General features: G+C 46.3%; 1 protein-coding gene across 2 annotated transcripts; it reads left to right on the top strand.

Annotated features, from left to right (window-relative positions):
• Window positions 1-49: 49 nt before the first annotated feature.
• On the top strand, window positions 50-22,077 carry pi4kaa (phosphatidylinositol 4-kinase, catalytic, alpha a). 2 transcript variants are annotated; one of them, XM_086135215.1, is made up of 54 exons: window positions 50-258; window positions 970-1,086; window positions 1,161-1,254; window positions 1,373-1,461; window positions 1,545-1,617; window positions 1,691-1,968; window positions 2,200-2,266; window positions 2,351-2,499; window positions 2,588-2,653; window positions 2,984-3,080; window positions 3,160-3,351; window positions 3,437-3,537; window positions 4,400-4,529; window positions 4,617-4,749; window positions 4,901-4,996; window positions 5,084-5,267; window positions 5,363-5,463; window positions 6,095-6,263; window positions 6,427-6,477; window positions 7,280-7,388; window positions 7,461-7,597; window positions 7,724-7,857; window positions 8,376-8,458; window positions 8,547-8,617; window positions 8,757-8,881; window positions 8,957-9,038; window positions 9,162-9,245; window positions 9,902-9,991; window positions 10,089-10,208; window positions 10,477-10,569; window positions 10,648-10,804; window positions 11,106-11,233; window positions 11,606-11,764; window positions 11,855-12,006; window positions 12,148-12,255; window positions 12,558-12,685; window positions 14,336-14,491; window positions 14,645-14,724; window positions 14,803-15,002; window positions 15,472-15,559; window positions 15,750-15,917; window positions 15,996-16,049; window positions 16,446-16,566; window positions 16,655-16,784; window positions 17,183-17,253; window positions 17,352-17,424; window positions 17,766-17,946; window positions 18,050-18,154; window positions 18,554-18,679; window positions 18,774-18,894; window positions 19,665-19,824; window positions 19,904-19,993; window positions 20,205-20,288; window positions 20,561-22,077. In XM_086135215.1, exons 1-54 carry the CDS (start codon window positions 160-162, stop codon window positions 20,610-20,612), a joined length of 6,306 nt encoding a protein of 2,101 aa, XP_085991341.1. In that variant the 5' UTR covers window positions 50-159; the 3' UTR covers window positions 20,613-22,077. The 2 variants fall into 2 exon arrangements, with proteins under 2 accessions (XP_085991341.1, XP_085991340.1); XM_086135214.1 differs by having other exon boundaries at window positions 12,558-12,778.
• Window positions 22,078-22,278: the final 201 nt, after the last annotated feature.

The following is a 22,278-nucleotide window of genomic DNA, read 5'->3' as shown; positions in this document are numbered from 1 at the left end:
ATTTATTTATTTGTTTGTTTGTGCGTGACCTTGCTTGGCGATTTTTGGACCTACTCGTTCGCCGTATTTGTCGGCGCGTCATTTTGCTTGGGCCAAAATGCAAAAGATGTTACCGCTGCCCTTCGTGTTGCTGCCAATTTAACCTTGGGGAGTGCCAGCATGACTCACCGCGGAGAAGGGAGCCGGGGCTTCTACTTCAACACCGTCCTGTCGCTGGCTCGCTCGCTGGCGGCTCACCGGCAGGCGCCCCTCGACAAGGTTAGCACGACGTTTAGCCTCCATGCTAACTGAACGTAAAGTGGGCTCGAGGGCGGCCCCGACTTCAACTTGTCTCTTTTGAATGTGAATTTTGCCTAAGTTCTGACCATTTAATGGGTAGGTTTATTGGAGACGGGTCAGGTCTTAGGTGACTGAATGAAGCCGTAGTCATAAACTGAAGTCGAATAATGACAGCCCATAATCCACCACCTACATCTGTCACCTTCATACGTATTTCGCTCCCAGATTGATTGACATAACCAGTGTTGTCAGACAGATCATCTAAAGACGATTCCGCTGTGTAGAATTTGTTTTCCAGTTAGAAATACTTAAAAAATTATGACTGTAAAACCGGTGAAATTGCAGCAATTTCTACCCAACGTCCAGTCAATGGTGGTCAATTACAATGTAGGTGTGACCTTCTCTGTTCAATCCGAGTTTCAAACTTTTATAACTTTCTTCATCTTATTTTCATAACACCGTTATCATTGTAAAGCTTTATAACACAGAACCAGACAACATCGAGGAACCTGAAGCCCAAAAGAGAATGAGTGTTTGCATCAGGATAGCGATCCAAAACACAGAAGCAAATCACAAATTTTGCTTTGTCCTTTTTAAATTATTCTAGTAACCGCTGCAGATTACATGATGAACCGGCACGTGTCACCCTGTGCTAAATGTCCTCCCGTGCGTTATGTGTTATACTGGCAGGTGCAGAAGTTACAATGCATGTGTCCCGTGGACGTGCGAGGAGTGTTCCAGCTAGACGAGAGGCGGCGGGACGGCGTGCTGGCCCTCGGGATTTTCCTGGTGGAATCCAACCTGCAGGTGAGCACCACACTGACACTATCAGGACGGCCGCTCACTTTTTTGGAATCTCAAAAGTGGCCCTGCCATTGCAGCACAAAGATGCCATCGTGCCCTACATTTTGGGACTGCTCAGAGGACTTCCAAGAGTTCAATGGATTGAGGAGAGCTCGGAACGCAAAGGATCAGGTAAAACCAGAAAAGTAGTCACTGGCTGGCACTTTTTTTCCACATTTGATTGTGTTCCAGCCTCATTTCCATATCGGCTTCAACGCGCTGCGCTTACCCACGTGACGATTTCCTATAGGGACGCTTCCCATTGCCGAGAATTTCAGCTTTTGTCTCGTGACGCTGCTGTCGGACGTTGCCCAGCGAGATGAAACGTTGCGTGGACAGGTCTGTGTGTGTGTGTGTGTCAGCATTTGTGTACCTGTGTGCAAGTGTTGTTAAAGCAGCGTGAGGTGTTACTGTTGCATCAGATTCTGGAGACCATCATGGATGTCATGCAAGTCCTGCAAGAGCTGTGCGAGAACCCCCAGTCTCACGATAAAGGTGAGCCACGCGCCTCCTCCATCCTCAGCCAGGTGCAGGCCTCCCTTAAACTGACTTTCTATTTTGCTTTCAGGTCCCAACTACGTAGATTACACGTGCCGCTACACGGTCCCCGCGCTGCTGGGCGTGGCGCGTGCTTTCGGCCGCTACAGCAACACGGACGAGCCGCTGCTGTCCAAGCTGTTCCCGCGGCCGGCCGCGCCCCCCGTGACGGCGGCGGACGACGGCGACACCGCACGGCGACGCTCCTTCAACGACTTCCGCTCCATCCTGCCCAGCTCCTTCCTCACCGTGTTCCCGGGTGACACCCTGAGATGCAAGAGCTGCTCCGTGTCCTCCGTATCTCAACAGGTATACACTGAGCTAAGGAAACAAAGCATTTCAACGACAAATGTATTACTTGATTCAAGAAAAAGGATTTCCTAATAAACCAGGAAAATTTGATTTGACCAGATATGTTAAAACGAGTACGATAGCTAGCTAGGTGGCTAGCAAGCTGGCAAGCTTACAATGTCAGTAGCATGGCCTCGCTATAAAAGACAGCGGACATGTTCTCACACTCATTCAATCATTTGTTATCAGGCCAGTCCAGAGAGGACCAGGCTGACCCCGAGCTCCCCGGCAGACCCCTCAGCACCATACTTTGAAGGTAAGTGGAGCTCGCTGTTCCAGTCGTCGCCATAATACAATTCACGCCCATGTGTAATTGACCCAAAACCGAACTGCTGTCCAGGCTCGTACCTTCCCGACGGAAGCTCAGTAGACCCGGACTACTACTTTTCCACCATCAGCTCTAGCTTCTCCGCTTCACCTCTCTTCACCGGCAGCAGCTGCGGGGAGTTTCGCGTGCCCTTGGACACACTCAGGCAGCTTCTGCGCATGGTCCGTGAAACCGCACACACACACACACACACACACACACGTGCTGATTCACCATCTGAACACATCACACTGTTGTTGTCTTCACCAGGTTGAAGACATCGTCTCAGAGTCGTTTTTGAAGTCTCTGGATGACACCTTGGCAGAACTGTTGGAGGTAAGACTGTGGCTTCACTCTTCAAAACATGAGTACAGTGGCCCCTTCCTCTTCGTCGGGGGGATCAAGAAACAAGACAGCCCCCTAAAAATCCTTGTCTTATTTATAAACACCAACTAGATTCATATCAACTTCTGAAGCAACTAACCTGGCTTACATGCACACACATATAATTTTAGCATTCTATCCCAATCAATATTATGGAGCAGTCTCATTTCAAGTGGTTAAACCTCTCTCGGGTCTGAGGCCTAACCGGTCCCTATTGTCAACCTTGGGGTGCAAGGCTGCAGTGTTTGAATCCATGCAATCACTTTTATGATCTCTTCCCAGTCCAATCCTGGTCTTCATGTGTACTACAAAACCTTCAGTGACCCTCTCTATGTGGCCATATTCAAAATGCTCCGAGACACCCTGTACAACCTGAAAGGTCCGTCGTGGTCTTCTTTCCTTTTTTTTTTTGCCTTTTCCTTCAACTCACCCGCTTCCCCCCCATCCTCCGCGAGTAGACCTCCAAACGGATTTCGTGAAGGAGGTGCACGACTTTGTGCTGGAGCAATTCAGCAGCAGCCAGTCGGAGCTGCAGAGAATCTTGCACGACGTAGAGTACCTCCAGAGTGAGCTGAGCCCGCTCAAGCTGCGCTGCCAGGCCAACGCCGCCTGCGTGGACCTCATGGTGTGGGCCGTCACAGAGGAGCAGGGTGGGAAGCCTCCGTCACCGGCCGGCCCCGCGCCAACGCGGCGGCACGCGACCTCATTTTGTTTCTCCCTCAACACTGCCCGCAGGAGCTGAGAATCTTTGCAGCAAGCTGTCGGAGAAGCTGCAGTCCAAGACCTCCAGTAAAGTCATCATCGCCCATATGCCCCTCCTCATTTGCTGCCTGCAGGTAACGAGCGCCAACCGACTCCCCTATTTATTTTTTGGGGCGCTTGTGGCTTAAGACATTTTACGAATTTACCGTATTGGCCCGAATATAAGATGGCCCTGATTATAAGACGACCCCCTCTTTTTCAAGACTCAAGTTTGAAAAAAGACTTTTTGAACACCAAATTAATTTTTATACAGAAAATAATTACAGTACATCTGAAACAAATGATTCTAACAATATATTGGAGAGAAAAAGCATGTTATTTTGCCTCATTCAAATCTTAATATCTGAACATTGAAATATGTAAAGTGGAATCACATTTGTAAATGAATGGCTTCTGGTTTTTTAAATATAAATTACATCATAACTTCTCCGCAGCTGCCGGTTAATCTGGCCGATCTTCGACCCATTTTTCTCCAGATTGTCGCTACGTTTCTCCATTTTCTGTTATCTCTTCTGTTATTTTCTTCTCTTTTCTTTCTTGCCGCTATTTTTTATTTTTCTTCTTCGTGACAGGGGTTCACTTTGTCCTGGGGAGTCAAGTTCAGCATTTGCTTCAATGATATATGGCGCCATCTAGCGTCGTGAATGGGTATAATGTCTAGACCCCGAATATAAGACGAACCCCACTTTTTCAGTCTTATTTCAATGCAAAAAACACCGTCTTATATTCGGGACAATACGGTATTATGTCGGTGACGATGGACACGCATTTGGTTTTGTGACGTATGAAAAGGCTTTTTGCACACTGGGGCCTTGGCACGACTTTGAACTCGAGCAAGTTGCTGTTATTTGGATTTCCTGAAAAGTTGTCATTCGGCAAGCCGAGAATTCCGCCCGACAGCGACGATGTGATCTTGGCATTTTTGTGCGCCTGCAGGGCTTGGGTCGCCTGTGCGAGCGCTTCCCGGTGGTCGCCCACTCGGTCACCACGTCGCTGAGGGACTTCCTGGTGGTGCCCTCCCCGGTCCTGGTCAAGCTGTACAAGTACCACAGCCAGTGCACTCCCGGTGAGCCTCGCCACCTTCCTCGTTGCCACGTTCTTGCGGCTCGCCGCTAAAACTGGACGTTCCGCCTCTCTGTCTTGATTCCTCAAGGAGGCGGCGAGATCAAGATCCACGTGACCAACGAGCATTCCCAGTCCACCATCAGCGCCAACTCGGGAAGCAAGAAGAGCCAGCCTTCCATGTACGAACAGCTGAGAGACATCTCCATCGATAACATCTGCAGGTGAGGGGGGAAACACACGTGCTGTACACTCTGGCACGTCCAAAGCAGGCGCTCACTGTAATTTCTTCAGATTCTTGCACATTTTTCATCACAAATCATGTGCGTGAGTACACGCATGAGTACACGCAAATGAAGACAATTTCCCCCGCAGGTGTCTGAAGGCAGGGCTGACTATGGATAACGTCATCGTGGAAGCCTTCCTGGCCAGCCTGTCCAATCGTCTCTACATCTCCCAGGAGAATGACAAGTAAAAAAAAAAATAATAATAATAATCTGACCTGTTTGATGCGCTGTTGGCAAAAGATCCAAACGCTCTCTGTCCGATGTCGCTCAGGGACGCCCACCTCATCCCGGACCACACCATCCGGGCTCTGGGCCACATCGCCGTGGCGCTTCGGGACACCCCCCGCGTGATGGAGCCCATCCTGCAGATCCTGCAGCAGAAGTTTTGTCAGCCGCCGTCGCAGCTGGACGTGCTCATCATCGACCAGCTGGGCTGCATGGTCATCACGGGCAACGCAAGTGTCTCCGCTAAAAGTCTCCGGTGGCGCTTTCGGTTGCTTCTTTCGCTAACATGTTGTCGTGGTGTGTGTGTGTGTGTGTGTGTCTGCAGCAATACATCTACCAGGAAGTGTGGAATTTGTTTCAGCAAATCAGTGTCAAGGCTAGCTCCATGGTCTATTCCACCAAGGACTACAAAGACCACGGATACAGGTTGGCTTAGTTTGATTGTTGCACGTTATCGGGATGCACCTATAACCCTTCGTTTTTTTTTTCCCAGAGTGAGTACAAATACTAGGATACACACCGATACTGACTACTGATACTTGATGATCACATTATGTTAATTATTAGGGATGCTCAGTGCTGCTTTTTTTTTTCTAACCGACACCTGCATGAGTATTCACTCTTTGAGTACTCACACATACTAAGTACGGATACCTCTCGTACTATTAATATGTAATACTTTATTGAACACAATGAGACAAAAAATTGTGAGCAAAGACCTTGCCTTCTGAAAGCAGATGATGATTCGCTGAAGTGTTACACTGCCGCAGTATAGCGCCAACTACTGCTGAGGAGGACTTTGTGTAATTTTTTTCTGTCTCTGGTATCAGCAGCTTAAAATAAGGCTGGTATCAGTATCGTTGCTTCTCACAAGGTTATTTCAGAATTTCTTTCTGTCGCATGGGTTTACTGTTCCTTTTGCACACCTAAATGCCTTGGCAATTATCCCCCCTCTAAGTTCTGCCTAATTGACCCGCTGGGGTCTGAAGAGCCCAGTTTGACAACCACTTGCTGACGTTGGCTCAAATGAAATGGATCTTACGCCTCGTGTGTGCAGGCACTGCTCTCTGGCTGTCATCAACGCTCTGGGCAACATCGCGGCCAACCTGCAGGCTGAGCAGATGGTGGACGAGCTGCTGGTCAACCTGCTGGAGCTCTTCGTGCAGCTGGGCCTGGAGGGCAAGAGGGCCAGCGAGCGGGCGGCCGACAAAGGCCCGGCTCTCAAGGTCCGTTTTGATTGTATCGCACCATCTCAAGATGCTCACCACTTTCTTGTGTCGTTCTAAACATAAACATGAAATGTACATTTAATTTGAGTTGTCAGTCTGAGTTAAATGCATGTTTTGTGGCTTTTTTGAAAATCATTTTCCTCTGCGTCTTTTTCTGCAGGCGTCAAGCAGCGCGGGCAACCTGGGCGTGCTCATCCCTGTCATTGCAGTGGTGAGGTGTTTTTAATGACTTGTCTTGGAAGGAATTAATGCTGCATTGTCTCTGCAGTGTTTTTGAGCGCAAGGATGGTCCTCTTGAAATAGTTTCGGTGCCGATGTTAAGCGTAGGCCAAATAAATTCCCCGTGTAGAACGCGTACTTAAATTCACAAATCTTACACAGTCAATAGCGCTCCGAAGAATTCTTTGGAAATTCGGCCCGGACGTCAGTTTCATTTTGTGACATGAAAGTCGGGAGACAAGGATATCATAAGTAGACCGACAAAAAAGTCGTAAGTCATATTTGATATGGCACAAGAGGTGTGTGCCATTTTGGTGGGAATTTGCCAATTTACGATCAATGTTGTCATTTTCAGGGTTTTTCCGATTGTCTTGAAAATTCCGCTCTTGCAGCGTGACTTGTCTACCAAATTTCTACTTTGCTGTTTCCGGCATGAGCAGACCCACAAAAAGTCCCTCATTTTGGTCCGAAATGACTATCTTAGTGTGAATTCTGTCGGGGGGGGTTTCAGTTTGTTTGTTTGTTTGTTTTTCTCAGTGTTTTGGAAATTCAGCCCCTGAAACCAGTTTGAATCTATAATATGGAATTTGATAGCGTTATTTCTCACGAGTAGACCCACCAAAAAGTCTGAAGAGTCCATACCAGAAAAGACACAGGAAGTCAGCCATTTTGGGATGAAGTGTCCCTTCTATTCTCTGTTTGAACATTTCCTAACATCCTTTAAAAATAAACATTGACTGGACATTTTGTCCGAATGCTCTCGAGTTTTAACTACGTATTTCTCTGATGGTCAGCTGACTAAAAGGTTGCCCCCGATCAAGGAAGCCAAACCACGCCTACAGAAGCTCTTCAGGGACTTCTGGCTCTACTCAGTGGTCATGGGCTTTGCTGTGGAAGGATCAGGTATGACTCTTTTCCTCATTCCATTTGTTTCTCTTCTCTTATCAACATTTCGTCTCATCTCCGATGATCCAGGTCTGTGGCCGGAAGAGTGGTACGAGGGCGTGTGCGAGATCGCCACCAAATCGCCGCTGCTGACGTTCCCGAGCGGCGAGCCTCTCCGCTCCGAGCTGCAGTACAACTCGGCGCTCAAGAACGACACGGTCACGCCGGTATTGCGACACAAACGCTTTTCAACCACACCAAGTCGCGTGTTCCCGCGTGACACCGCTTTAAAAAAAAAATAATAATAATTATCATTATTTTTATTTTTTTAACTGCCCCTCTTCGCGTCCCAGGCGGAGCTGAACGAGCTGCGTAGCACCATCATCAACCTCTTGGACCCGCCACCAGAGGGCGCCGCGCTCATCAACAAGCTGGACTTCGCCATGTCCACGTATCTGCTGTCTGTTTACAGGCTGGAATACATGAGGTGGGTCAACACACATCTTGCATCTCACACACTTCAACTTTAAATATATGGTGAAAAAAAACCCCCCATAAATAAAGTAGGTTAGTCACATAGTTAATTTCCGCAAAATCATGTGTGTAATATGTCACTTGTGTATAATAACGCTGGCGGTTGAACGTGATTTGCAAATCATTGTATTCTGTTTTTATTTATGTTTAACACAACGTCGAAACTTAATTTGGATTGGGGGCTGTGGTTGCAGTTGTGTGTTTATTTCGACAATAAACTCCAACTGGGCTCTTCTTAAACATGCTCAGAAAGTGCAGAAAAACATCCACACCCTTGCTGCGCAAGCAACATGGGGCATTCAAGTTGCTTTGACAATAATGGAACTGGCAAACACACAACACGCCGTTTGACACATTAATCATTTTTCTTCAATTTTTATGTTTTATACTCATAAAAAGCCAAAATAGAAATTTCGATTAATTGCCCAATCAGCCCTTCTTGAAAGTCCCCGTCGTGTCGTTTGCCATCAGGATGCTAAATTCGCTGGACTCTGAACGTTTCCAAGTCATGTTTCGGTACTTTGAGGACCGAGCCATCCAGAAGGACAAATCCGGTAAGCGGAGTTGGATGAAAAAAAAAAAGTCACGCAAACATTTGTGCACATGAGAACTTTTGCTTGAGTGTGTCCTTACTGCTCACAGGCATGATGCAGTGTGTGGTCGCCGTCAGTGACAAAGTCTTTGAGGTCTTCCTGCAAATGATGATTGAGAAAGTAAGACCACGCAAGCGTGATATTTATCCTCATAGCGCACAACTTGAATCTCATTCATGCCCTCATTGCCCATCACCAAACTCTGCCTGACAACAGACTGCCATTTTTGAAAAAGAAAAAAAAATGTTTCCTCTTTCAGGCAAAAACCAAAGCGCACGAGGAGGAGCTGGAGCGTCACGCCCAGTTCCTGCTCGTCAACTTCAATCACATCCACAAGCGCATCCGCAGAGTGGCCGATAAATATTTGTCCGGTTTGGCCGAAACGTGAGTATGGACAGATACGCCGGCCCGGCCTCGCCTGCCTGACCTAACGTCTGTCTTGTGTGTCTGCGTCCTCAGCTTCCCTCACCTACTTTGGAGCGGCCGTGTGCTGAAAACCATGCTGGATATCCTGCAAACGCTCTCGCTCTCGCTTAGCGCTGTAAGTTACCGCCGCAGCCCAGAACACATTCAGGTTCTGTCATCGGTGAATCGCATCGAAACCCTTTTTTGCACCAATAATGATAACTTGTAACCTGATAACGTGCCCGTGTTCACGATGCAGGACATCCACAAGGACCAACCGTACTACGACATTCCGGACACGCCGTACAGGATTACGGTCCCTGATACCTACGAAGCCAGAGAGGTGAGCTTTATTATTATTATTTATTTATTGTGCATTTGTTAGCTTGATTCTTTTTTTGGTTTCTTTTCAAAGGGCAACGGACAAATTTGGAGTTGTTTATTTTTTATTTTTTCATTCATTTATTGAATAAATACAAAAGTAATCAACACAAGATAGCTTGTAAGATAGAAAGGCGGCAGTAGTTTTGCCATTCGTCGATGCAATGGCACGTTTTCAAACAGAATAGGAAGAAGTTAAAAAAAAAACCTACCTGGTCCGACCCCTAATTCTGAGTACAGATTCGACTCATAAAATAATGAAATGAGATGAAAGCTAATCATACACAGCATAGTCTTAGTTATTAGCATGTAAAGTAATTACAACCTTCAAGCTAATATTTCACTCTGCTTCATAGTCATCATGTTTTTTTTCTTCTTGTTTTGCTTATGCCTGATTTTTTTTTTTTTAACTCACTTGTTTGGAACATCTTTTTAAACATGGTTAGGGAACAACATGCTTTCTTTGTATTCTTTTTTTGTTTGACTTGAGGGCAAATGTGGCGCAGGTCTGTTTATGGAGAGTATATCAAGACCTGCATGACAAAACCGCAACCTCTTTGTTCATCCACAAATTCTGTGTCGTCCTGCTCTCATATGTTTTTGTCTCTCTGATCATAGAGCATAGTGAAGGATTTTGCCGCTCGCTGCGGAGAAATTCTCAAGGAAGCCATGAAATGGGCTCCGTCGGTCACTAAATCCCACCTCCAGGTAATTACACTGATGGATTCCTGTCATTCGTTCTCCTGCGGTGAGGAGTCCATTTTGTCGGTTGCGTGGTCTCAAGACGTCACGTTATCTTTCCCAGGAGTACCTGAACAAACATCAGAACTGGGTGTCGGGTCTGTCGCAGCACACGGGACTGGCCATGGCCACGGAGAGCATCCTGCACTTTGCCGGCTTCAACCGGCAGAGCACCACTCTTGGGGTAGGGAACAAATGCACAATGGATGGAAGACCAAATATTGAATGCCAGTGTTTGACCCTTTCATGTAACCTGATAACATGATCAGCTGTCCACCGTAGTAACCGCTGTCCCTGAAAGTGTTAAACACGTTTCAATTGATTTAACCCTTGCCAAGCAAAAAGGAAAAAAAATATACATTTTAAATGTCCTCTTGAGCTTCTAGAAGATAAGCGAGCATGAATTGGCAAAAATAAGTTGCGTTCATATTGTCCCTCTCGTTGCCTTGCAGTCCACTCAGTTGACCGAGAGGCCGGCCTGTGTGAAGAAGGACTACTCCAACTTCATGGCCTCCCTCAATCTGAGGAACCGATACGCCGGAGAGGTCCGCAAGACCGTCCAATCCGTCTCCGCCCTTCACATTCCGACACGAGGCGGATCATTCCTCATTTCTTGCTTGTAGGTGTCGGGCATGATCCACTTCGCCCAGGCGGTGCGGGGCCAGCCGGACCTGGGCCGGCTGATGGTCAAGCAGATTGGAGACGCTCTTGACTCGGCCCAGCCCGAAAGCTTCACCGAGGCCATGTTCAAGCTTGCCGCCTTGCTCATCAGCAGCAAAGGTTCGGTGATCATCATTCTCAAACTGGGGCCACCGATCACCCGAGATTCTCTGACACAAAATTTGGGAGTGGGTCCAAGATAGTCTTATGCATACCTATGAATGCCACACGATAGCTGTGAAGTACAACTTGTGTGAAAACCTAAGCTCCTCAACTTCAACATAGTTCCTGGCAAGCACTTGTTTTGTCTAAATCATAATTCTCCCCTGCCTTAGCTTTGCAGCCAATTAGAAGCAATACGATTGTGACTACACCACACGTGCTCCTTCCAAACATTGTGGCGATTATGTTTCTTGTGTAGATTGCGACCCTCAGCTGCTGCACCACCTCTGCTGGTCTCCCCTCAAGATGTTCACTGAGCACGGCATGGAGACGGCCATCGCATGCTGGGAATGGCTGCTGGCCGCGCGTGTTGGCGTGGAAGTACCGGTAAAGACAAAAAAATTATAACAATTCTGGGTTAGCCTCATTTTACGACCTTTGGCTAGCCCAGTCGCTGCTAGCCTTAATCGATTCAGAGACGCGTAGAGACCCTGAAATCGAATTTTGTGAAAAAGAGGATGAACAACACAAAGCAGTGTAGGAACACGGTGACCGAGTATGTGGGCAAGGAGAGCCACGGTCGCTTGATCTGAAAAGACATCTAAATACGTCTTTGGGAGTCAATGAGTTAAACTAGATGAATAAAACATCAGAACATACTCGGAGCGACTCAGGCCCCTTAAAGACACACATCAGCGCATGAGTACGACAGCACATTCAGTAAATACACTTCACAAAAACTATTGTTGTTGATTGCAGTTCATGCGTGAGATGGCGGGAGCGTGGCAGATGACCGTGGAGCTGAAGATGGGCTTATTCTCCGACGCGCAACAGGAGGCGGACCCCTTGGCGGCGTCTGAGGAGAGCCAGCCCGTCCCCTGCCCGCCGGACGTCACTCCACACCACATCTGGATTGAGGTCTGCCTGCGAGCCTTTTTTTTTTTTTTTGAGGGGTGGGGGGGGGCACCGTCACTTCCGCCTCACGCTGTTGCATCACCTTGTATCCAGTTTCTGGTGCAAAGGTTTGAGATCGCCAAGTACTCCAGTGCTGACCAGGTGGAGATCTTCTGCAGTTTGCTCCAGCGCTCGCTTTCGCTCAACGTGGGTGGGGCAGAGAGTAACCTCAACCGACACGTGGCTGCCATCGGACCTCGCTTCAGGTGCACATGACTAGCTGTCTTTCCACACATTATATAATGGACCCCCACATACTTGCGATTTCATACCTGCAGAATTACCTATTTGCATGTTTGTGCGATATATATATCTATATATTTTTCTATTTCCTGTATTTGATGCAGGCTACTGACGCTGGGCCTGGCTGTGCTCCACTCCGATGTTATCACCAACGCCACCGTCAGGAACGTCCTCCGAGAGAAGATCTACTCCACAGCCTTTGATTATTTCAGGTACATGCAAATGCAGTGCTGGCTTGACTGACCACGAGCTCACCTTATAGATTTTTCCACTAAGGAGCTGCCACATGCGTTCTTTTTGCTTCGTTTTGCAAACTAAAATGTAATTTACGACAGCTTTTTTTTTTAATTAAAAAAAGTTTTTTTCGGTGGTGCTGGTACGGATTAATGGCAGTTCAATTCATACGGATGAGGTCCCACTGCAAAAACTTGATCCATCCGTGTTGATCTCATCAGCAAGCGGAGAAATATGTGAGGAGTAGCTGAAGTAAACTCAGCTTGTGTTCCGTCTGCAGCGTGTCTCCAAAGTTTCCCACCCAGGGTGACAAGTGCCTGCGCGAGGACATCAGCGTCGTGATCCGCTTTTACGCCAGCATCCTGTCGGACAAGAAGTATTTGGCGGCGTGCCATCTGGTGCCCCCCGGTGAGCTTGGTACCACCTCGGCCCCGAGCACGCTCTCTGCCGGGATATTTGGATCGCTTATCGTGTCCAGCACTTCTCCGATATCCATCTTAAGTAAGCCTCAGCGGTGTTGTCGACGCACGGTGGGAGCATGCGTGTACGCGTGGCAAATTTGATGCTTTCCTCAATCCTCACCATGCTGCTCGTAGATCAACGTCGTCTAGATCAGTGGTTTCTAACCGCTTCCTGCCACTGACATGCCTCAGCTAATGACATTAGTATTGTAATAATCCGATTTTTTTTCCTTCAAAATATCAGAATTAACCAAAAAAAAAAAAAAAAAAAAACCTGATCGGTCAGGCCCTCGTTCATTCTACACTAGTGTTCAACTAAACAGACCAAGCTTACACACTGCACAAATTGTGAGTAAATTGAGATGAGGTCACTATTTTTGTGCTGCATGTATTCTTTTTGTGACATTTTTGTTTGGGGTGTATCTTGAGGTTTTTCTCAACAAATGTGCCTTGTTGTAGTCTGGGAAATACTGGTGTCAATAGTGTTGACAGTATTTAGCTAATTTTCCTTCTTTTGGCTTCTGGGTTTGATCTCAGTTGGGGTTTCAACTTCTTTTCAAGTCGTCCTCATTAATCTGGAAACGTATTCTTGCAGCCGTGAGGAAATGAAGCACAAATTTGTCACTTGCGTTGAGATGCACTACTCCTCATCATGTCAGCTCACCAGCCAGACCCCCCCCCCCCCCCGCCCACCTTCTCTCCAATCCACCAATGTGCAAGGAAGCACAACTCCCCTCATCATTTCTTTTAAGGCGCCGTGAGAAAGAGTCATTGTGAAAGTCCCTGAACCCTCCATCCTGGATGTCATCATCCCAAGTTCAGGTGTGGAGGGGATGCATGTAAAACTCTGCTCATGTAGCATGACATGACTCAGAAAAGTCTAAACTATTGTCCTTGGGTGTGAATGGTTGGTTGTCAATGTGTGCCCTGCAATTGTCTGACAACCAGTTCAAGGTGTACCCCACCTACAGCCCAAAATCAGCTCCAGTACGCACCCGACCCTTGTGAGGATGAAATGGCCACAGTTTGTAGAAAGCCTCAAACACTCAGATGAGGCAGCACTTCATCACCAAGCTGCCATGTTACATTTGTAAATTAGTGTAAGCATTCCAGAGATGCAATGGTTTGTGCGCCGGCGATTACAAAGTCCATTTTGTCATCTTTAATCAGACTTAGGAGGACCAGTTCACGAACTGTAGAAACTATAAGGGCTCAAGAGAAGAGCCTTGTGGCACACCAAGAGGTGGAGCCAGTTTCACCCGTACCAACTTCAGATTGTTGTCATCACCAACAAATCCTTTTTCAAGAAACTTGCAATGGATAGCATAAACTATGCCTCACGTTGTACCAACGTGACAGCCGTGAAGCTTCGCAAACTGACACCGAACTGTCGTGTGGGACAGAAAAACGTCTTGCTTGGTCGCAATTTTGTAATGCTGTTTCAGTGTCAATTGGTAAGCCAAGGACATTCACAGTTCAGGGCGTGCATGTAAACCTCCACATCTCCATCATCAATCATGTGGATGATGCCAGTGTATTACTGTTCCCGTTGCTATTGTGTTGTGTTCTAAATGCTCGTTTGTGTAATTACGGACAGACAACCAGGACCCGTCGCTGAACAGTTTGTCGGTGATGAACGCCGCCGACATGCGCAGTAACGTCGACTCCAGCAGTCGCTCGCAACAGAGCAGCCAGGGATGGATTAATACGTACCCACTTTCCAGTGGCATGTCCACCGCATCCAAAAAATCGGGTAGGGCTTTGTTTCAGACTGCATTCATTTGACCTTATTCCTAACCCCTAAATGGAGACCTCCATATTGGTCGTGCATTTGTTAAAACCCTAATTTGGAAATTTTAAGTGGTTTGATTAGCAGAAGCTGAGCACGTGACAATTTGTCTCTCAGGAGCGTCCAAGAAGAGCAACCGAGGCACGCAGCTCCACAAGTACTACATGAAGCGCAGGACCCTCTTGTTGGCTCTTCTGGTGAGCATCTGCTTTCCATCAGATCTTTTTTTTTCTTCCCCGCCCACCTCCATGGAGAGTCTTCTTTCTTCTGGCCAGGCGAGCGAGATCGAGCGTCTGAGCACGTGGTACAATCCGCTGTGCACCCAAGAGCTGGCCATCGCCACCGAGCAGTCGGTGGAGACCAGCATCGCCAACTGGAGGTCCAAATACATCAGCCTGACCGAGAAGCAATGGAAGGATAACGTCAACCTGGCCTGGAATATCGCGCCCTACCTCGCCATGCAACTGCCCAGCAGGTTGGCCTGAAAGGGGTCGTGAAAGTTTATTCTTTTGCACAAACCCAATTCGAATGAAGTTGGGACATTGTGGTAAACAGAATAAAAAGATCAATGTTTTACACAATGTCCCAATTTCATTCGAATTGTGTTTATTTAAAATGTGACTTGAAGTTAAAGTTAAAATTATTTTGAACAAATTAACTTTAGTGCCATTTTGTTTTATTTCAATTAAGTTCCAATAACTACATTAGTTACAAATTACTTAATGAGAATTTTTTTTAATGAATTTTTATAATTCTATTTTTTTGGGGGGGAGCCTCAATTGAACAAACTGCAGAAAATAGGAGAGATCAAAGTGTATTTAACTATTTACTGCATGATTAATTTCATCACTGTTGAACAGTAATGTCATGACTCAAATTACTTTTCAATTGAACAGTTTAAGGGGAGGCAAAGATTAATGCAACAGATCTGCCTTCCCCACCAGGTTCAAGAACGACGCCATCACAGCGGAGGTGACCCGGCTGGTGCGTTTGGACCCCGGTGCCGTTAGCGACGTTCCAGAAGCCGTCAAGGTCTGACCATTTCCATATTTTTGGGGTGTGCGGCAGCTTCAGAATGGCTGCCAGGTTCACAATGCAACAGAGATGCTGAATGCTAGTGAGAGGTGGAAGCCTTTCAAGGCTAACAGCAACCACAGCACAATTGACTGGTTCTCCCGTAATCCTTTTTGGTTTGAAATGTGCGTTTGTCATGTTGTGGTAGTTCCTGGTAACGTGGCACACCATTGACGCAGACTCTCCCGAGCTGAGCCACATCCTGTGCTGGGCGCCCGCCGACCCGCCAACAGGCCTGTCCTACTTCAGCAGTATGTACCCGCCGCACCCGCTCACCGCACAGTACGGCGTTAAGGTGCTGCGCTCCTTCCCTCCGGTAAGTCGCCTGCGGCTGCTGCCTCATCAGTGAGGTGCTTTTATTTATTTATTTTTTTAACTCCCCCACCCCTTGCAGGACGCCATCTTGTTCTACATCCCACAGATTGTACAAGCACTACGCTATGACAAGGTATTTATTCTTGTAGTTAGTTAAAGTAAGGGTCCATGAATATTGAGATGATGACAATTTTCATTTTAGGGGGCGGGGCTCTGTACACCACCGCTATGGATTTTAAATGAAATAAGATGTACTAGAATGCCAAAGCATCCAATTTGATGTTGTTTAAAGCCAAAAAGGTGAGACTTGATCCATGTTCCAATGTTTCTGGCTTGAGCTGTGTGCAAGCTGGCCGTTCCATGTGATCAAAAAATGGCTACTTTTTTGCCTCGGAGTACAAACTATAATTCTTTGTGGTATAAGCAATTTAAAACGCACTCACAATAATACCTCATTGTTTTCCCTTTGAAATGTCAACATATTGTCATCAATATTATTTGCACTGACTTGCTACAATGTTAAACTCAGATGGGTTACGTGAGGGAGTACATCTTGTGGGCCGCGCAGAAGTCGCAGCTGCTAGCCCACCAGTTCATCTGGAATATGAAGACCAACATCTTCATGGACGAGGAGGCGCACCAGAAGGACCGTAGGTTTAAAAATAAAAATAAAAATAGGACTTCGTTCCCATCCTGGCTTTTTCTCGTGAGCGTCTCATTGGTTCGCGGCTTTGTCAGCTGACATCGGGGAGCTGCTGGAGCAAATGGTGGAGGAGATTACGGGATCGCTGTCGGGTCCGGCCAAAGATTTCTACCAGCGAGAGTTTGACTTCTTCAATAAGATCACCAACGTGTCGGCCATTATCAAGTAAGCCAGCATCCAGCGTTTCATGAACAAAATGATCAGGATGTTACTGAAAGGCACTAAAAAGCACTCCGTGATTGTGCAGTAGAAACCTCATTGAATAGAATGTAAAGAATTAAACGGTGTTTGCACCATGACGTCATCCTTTCATTCAATGGGGCTCTTTCTGGTGCGCATGATTTGGCCACCAGATGGCAGTAACTACCACAACATTGATACTAATTGTGTTAGCTGATCTATGGCGTTTTGCATTGTGTGTTAGCATTGAGCTAATGGCGTACCCTGAGTAAAAGATGTCTGTTTTGGTTGTATACACAAAGTGTACTTTTTTTTAAAGCGCAATTATAAGAGAATACACATTGAGGCGACATTATTAAAGGACTTTTTGTCTGGTCTTCTAGGCCAATTCCCAAGGGAGAGGAGCGGAAACGGGGCTGTCTGAAGGCTCTGGCGGATATCAAAGTTCAGCCAGGTAACGTAAATGGCAGAATCGATGCAGCCTTTATGATTTCTTTTTAAACCAGTAAGATGCAAAAATCTCCGTATCCCCACGGCCTGTATGTGTGCTAGGCTGTTACCTGCCCAGTAACCCTGAGGCCATCGTTCTGGACATTGACTACAAGTCTGGAACACCCATGCAGAGGTAACAACATTCCCAAAATCCGAAAAAAGAAAAAAAGATCTACAAAAAAAAACAGTTCATGGAGGGCAGCAATTTCCGGACAGTGGATTGAATAATGAATCAAGCTTGTTGAAACAATAATTTTAGTGTTTCAAAGAATTTGATTTGTCTTAATGGTATTGTACGTTGAAACATTTTCTTTGATGGCATCTTGATGTGCAAGGAACTATGTTGAAATGAGTTGAAGAATGTCGTTTAGGCAAAAATGGCGCTTTGCCACCATCATGTTGAAGTGAGTTTAGGGGCTGCATTTAGACTCAAATCGTGCTATCTGTCACCATCCTCCCTGTGCCCACCCACAGCGCAGCCAAGGCGCCCTACCTGGCCAAGTTCAAGGTGAAGCGCTGCGGCGTGAGCGAGCTGGAGCGCGAGGGCCTGCGCTGCCCGTCCGACTCGCTGGACGAGGACGAGGACAACCCGGATGGGGCACGGCGGGTCTGCTGGCAGGCGGCCATCTTCAAAGTGGGCGACGACTGTCGGCAGGTGAGCCTCGCTTAGCCCAAACTTCCAATGCTCCTGTAGGGGAAGGCCATATGCCCTTAAAAGAAAATCTGGGTTTTGATTTTTTTTTTTTTTTTTGCTGCAGGACATGCTGGCGCTGCAGATCATCGGACTCTTTAAGAACATCTTCCAGCTGGTGGGCCTGGACCTTTTCGTCTTCCCCTACCGGGTGGTGGCCACTGCTCCCGGGGTGAGACGGCCTTGCATTCCCAGCCTTTCTAAAAATAAATCAAAGCACACATTAATTATTATTAACCCGAACACCCACATTGCTTCGTACAGCAAATCAACTACCTTCATGCTAGGATTATGTCAAACGCCATGGATGGACTAACGAAACGCGCGTTGATGTTGTTGTATTATAGCATGTATTATACTGCCTCCTGGTGGCCAACCACGATGGTATGAAATCTTTATGCACAAACTGTTTCATTCATCTTTTTTTAAGGTACTGTATGTTTATATGGTTAAAAAAAACAGCAGTAAGGTTTTTGTTTTTTTCATTTGTGGGATGGAGGTTACTTGCATCTTTTGGGGTGGCTAGTTGTTGCAAGTATTTGACAGCAGTGACCGAGCGGTTCTTCCTCAGTGCGGCGTGATCGAGTGCATCCCAGACTGCAAGTCCCGCGACCAGCTAGGCAGACAGACGGATTTTGGCATGTACGACTACTTCCGCAACCAATACGGCGACGAATCCACGCTGGCCTTCCAGAAGGTGCTCCCCTTGAATTGCTTTTTTGTCCTATGTTTAAGTAGATATGTTGAGAAAGCATCATTGGTCTCCCTTGAATGGTGTGGTTGCTCCACAGGCTCGCTACAACTTCATCCGCAGCATGGCGGCGTACAGCCTGCTGCTCTTCTTGTTGCAGATTAAAGACAGACACAACGGCAACATCATGCTGGACAGCAAAGGCCACCTCATCCACATCGGTAAATAAGAACAACTAAAACAATTCCCTCTGGAATTTTAAATGGGGCACCCGGCAGTTATTTGTAAACCAGATTTGTATTCAATTTTGGTCTCAACGAAATATGAAGAGTTCAGTGGTCCGATTTTGAACACCTGCTGATAAATGCTAACACTTAGTATGCCAAGGTATAACAAAATAGCAACCTGTGTTATTATTTTTTTTCCTGGTGGTTGGGTACTATTTAGAGAATAGCTCAACTGCTAATATGCTAACAGTTGTTATAGTAACACACATACAAAAAAGATTGCAACCTGTATTGAGAGATAAAAAAATTCACGTTTTGGCCTCCGGTTGGGTGCTTTTTTTGCAATCCAATTGCTCCTCTAATGCTAACAGTTGGTCACATAAACTCAATCCAGATAGCGACCTGAGTCAAGAAAATTGAAAGCCTAACGGAGGAGGATTTTACATTTTTCCCTCCTGTTAGCTTACTGTTTCCAAAGAGGATTGATTTGATGCTAACATGCTAGCTGTCTGACTTGCCTGTGTACTGTAAAAACCGATCAAAAAGGATTGCTTAGAAATTTGCGCGTGGCTTGGGCGCAAAAGATGAACTGCTGAAGAAATACGTATCGCAGCCACAAGATGGCAGTAAAGCACAGGGAGAACCACAAATCGCCAATATAATACTGTACATCTAACACGTATACAATTTCTGATTGAGACGATTAAACGCAACCAACACAAGAAATCCTGACTCTGTATTACTTTTTGATTTTCTCTCCCCAGATTTCGGCTTCATGTTCGAGAGCTCCCCGGGCGGCAACCTGGGCTGGGAGCCCGACATCAAGCTGACGGACGAGATGGTGATGATCATGGGCGGCAAGATGGAGGCCACCCCCTTCAAGTGGTTCATGGAGATGTGCGTGCGAGGCTACCTGGCCGTACGGTAGGAAAAAACGCTCAGAGGTGGCGGCGGCCGGCGCAATGCTTGTCTTGTGTCTCAAGAAGTGGTCGTCTCCTTCCAGGCCATACATGGACGCGGTGGTATCTCTGGTGACACTCATGCTGGACACGGGACTGCCGTGCTTCCGAGGACAAACCATCAAACTGCTCAAGTGAGTCACGGAAACACAAATTGCTGCAGGGCGTTATCACCGTAAAATAAAATGGGATATCCCTCCCAGAAATAGTAGCCGTAGGTGTCAGAAAATTGTCAGCACTGAGCTGGTGGCAGCTGTGTTGTTTGTGTAAGCAGTGCACATCAGCAGGGAATTGAAGTGAATCGTTTTTTTTCTTTTTCTTCTTTTTTTTTGCCCTCATAATCAGAGGCAGGTTTAATCCTCAGATGAGCGAGAAAGAGGCGGCGGCGTTCATCATCAAGGTCATCCAAAGCTGCTTCCTCAGTAGCAGGTAAAGGAGCAGCTAATGCTAACACGTAGCGTTAAGCTAGATGCACGTTTGGCTGTAATGCCGCTCACATACTCATTTGACAAAATTAGAGAGCGAGATGTTTGTACAGCTCAGTGAGATAAAGGCTTTTTAAAAATTACTATTTTACATATTTTAAATCAAGCTTTTTAACTTTCTTTAAATGTGTTATTTTTGTATTTATTGCTTAATGTCACTTAAAAAAAATGCAAAGCTCCATTGCAAATCCATTTTCTGTGGGTTTCCCCTTCCAGGAGCAAGACATACGACATGCTGCAATACTACCAGAACCAAATTCCCTACTGAGCTGGTGACGGCGCATCCGGGGCAGCAATAAGTCCAAAACGCAACAGGAACACTTTGAATATTTTAGTTGTTGACCAAGAGAGCTATTTGAAATCTCCCTTTAAGTGTTTACTCTGCTCCTCATCATCATCACTCCAGTGCACTTTATTTCTTGCAGTATTCTGAGATTACGTCAAACAGTCTGCAGTGTTTTCAAATGTTTTGAAGCGTGTATCTTATATCATATGTGAATTATTTATCAGGCCACGAGGACAAATCATCACAGATGGGTGTTACAATCCAGAGCGGCACTCGAGTGCATTCTGGGAGGTCTCTGTGTGTGCGCGTGCGTGTGTGTCTTCAGCCCAGTGTTTCCCAACCTTTTTTGAGCCAAGGCACGTTATATTAGAAAATCTCACATTTTATTAGCTCTTTTGGAATGTTTTTAATTATTATCCATTTAGGAGTCCCCCCAAAAAGAATTAATAATAATAATAATTGCTCATATTAATAGTTCAAACCATATATGTCATAAAGTATCCCAAAACACGGACAAAAATATCATTTTAAACCCATTTTATGGGACCTTAAAAAAACAAATGACTTCCAGAAAGAGCACAAAAATTTGCTGAAAGCCACAGATTACATATCTGAGGATAAATTCTGCAACATAATGGCAAAAGTGAGTCGCAAATATGGACATTATGTTTAGTAGGCCTTTTAGTGGTGTGCAAAATGCTACAGTTTGTTAAAAAAAATTAACCCAACTCAGTAGAGTTCGGTTGCATTCAACTTTTAAATCCTATACATTGGCAATTAAGGCAGTATTTGGTGGAGAGAGTTTGTTCACTGTTCTATTTGTTATTCCCACACCAAACGCAACATCACAGCGAACACAAAGTTTGTGCGTGTTGAACCTGCTTGGAAACATTCCGTGTCTGTCTGTCTGGTTATGTCATGTGACGACTTCTCAGACCTTTTCAAACAAAAATAAGCCATGTCTTACTTGACGCGAGCGAGCGCCTCTCAATATGCAAAAATTATCCATGTGCTGTGTTTTGAGCTCGGTCGTTTTGGGTAGGGGGGGGGGTAACTTCCATCTACTCCTGGTTTATCTGTCAAGCAAACAGGCTGCTTTAAGGGGCAATTTGTGTAGATTTGAAGGGATTTCCCCACGGGGTGTTCGCCTCAACATAGCGGGCGAGCCCCTGTCGTGCCCTTCATAAATTAATTCGGGGTTGTCCGCTTTCACCTCTCAAGGGGACGAATAGTGTCTTTACGCGAGCGAGACGCTAACGCTGAAGCCATCCTCTTCCAAATTGTACCTTTAACAAACCCTCAGTGAAATCGTGCGTATTTGTGAACATTTGTGTCCATGAATTTCATCCGAGAACTTTGGTTTTCAATGTTTGTCGGCTCATTCCACGACTGCCAGCTGTCAAGAACACGTCTGCTGATTTGAAAATAAAAATTTAAAAAAGCATCATTTAAGTCTTTCTATAGAAGCTTGTTTTGTTGTACTACGACGATCACAGATAACGTCACCTTGGGAAAACGTCTCAGTTGAACCTTTCCGCATTTAACGCCCCACTGTGATTACACCATATGGCTCATTTACATAATCCCGCCCCCTCAGCGAAAGATGCTGATCGGGTTCCGGAACACTCTGACGTAAAAAGCTGAAGCA

Source organism: Hippocampus guttulatus, chromosome 17 (genome assembly GCF_054856545.1).
Source record: "Hippocampus guttulatus isolate MCC_2025c chromosome 17, RoL_Hgut_1.0, whole genome shotgun sequence".
NCBI lineage: Eukaryota > Metazoa > Chordata > Actinopteri > Syngnathiformes > Syngnathidae > Hippocampus > Hippocampus guttulatus.
This window is presented reverse-complemented; position numbering and strand designations above follow the sequence as displayed.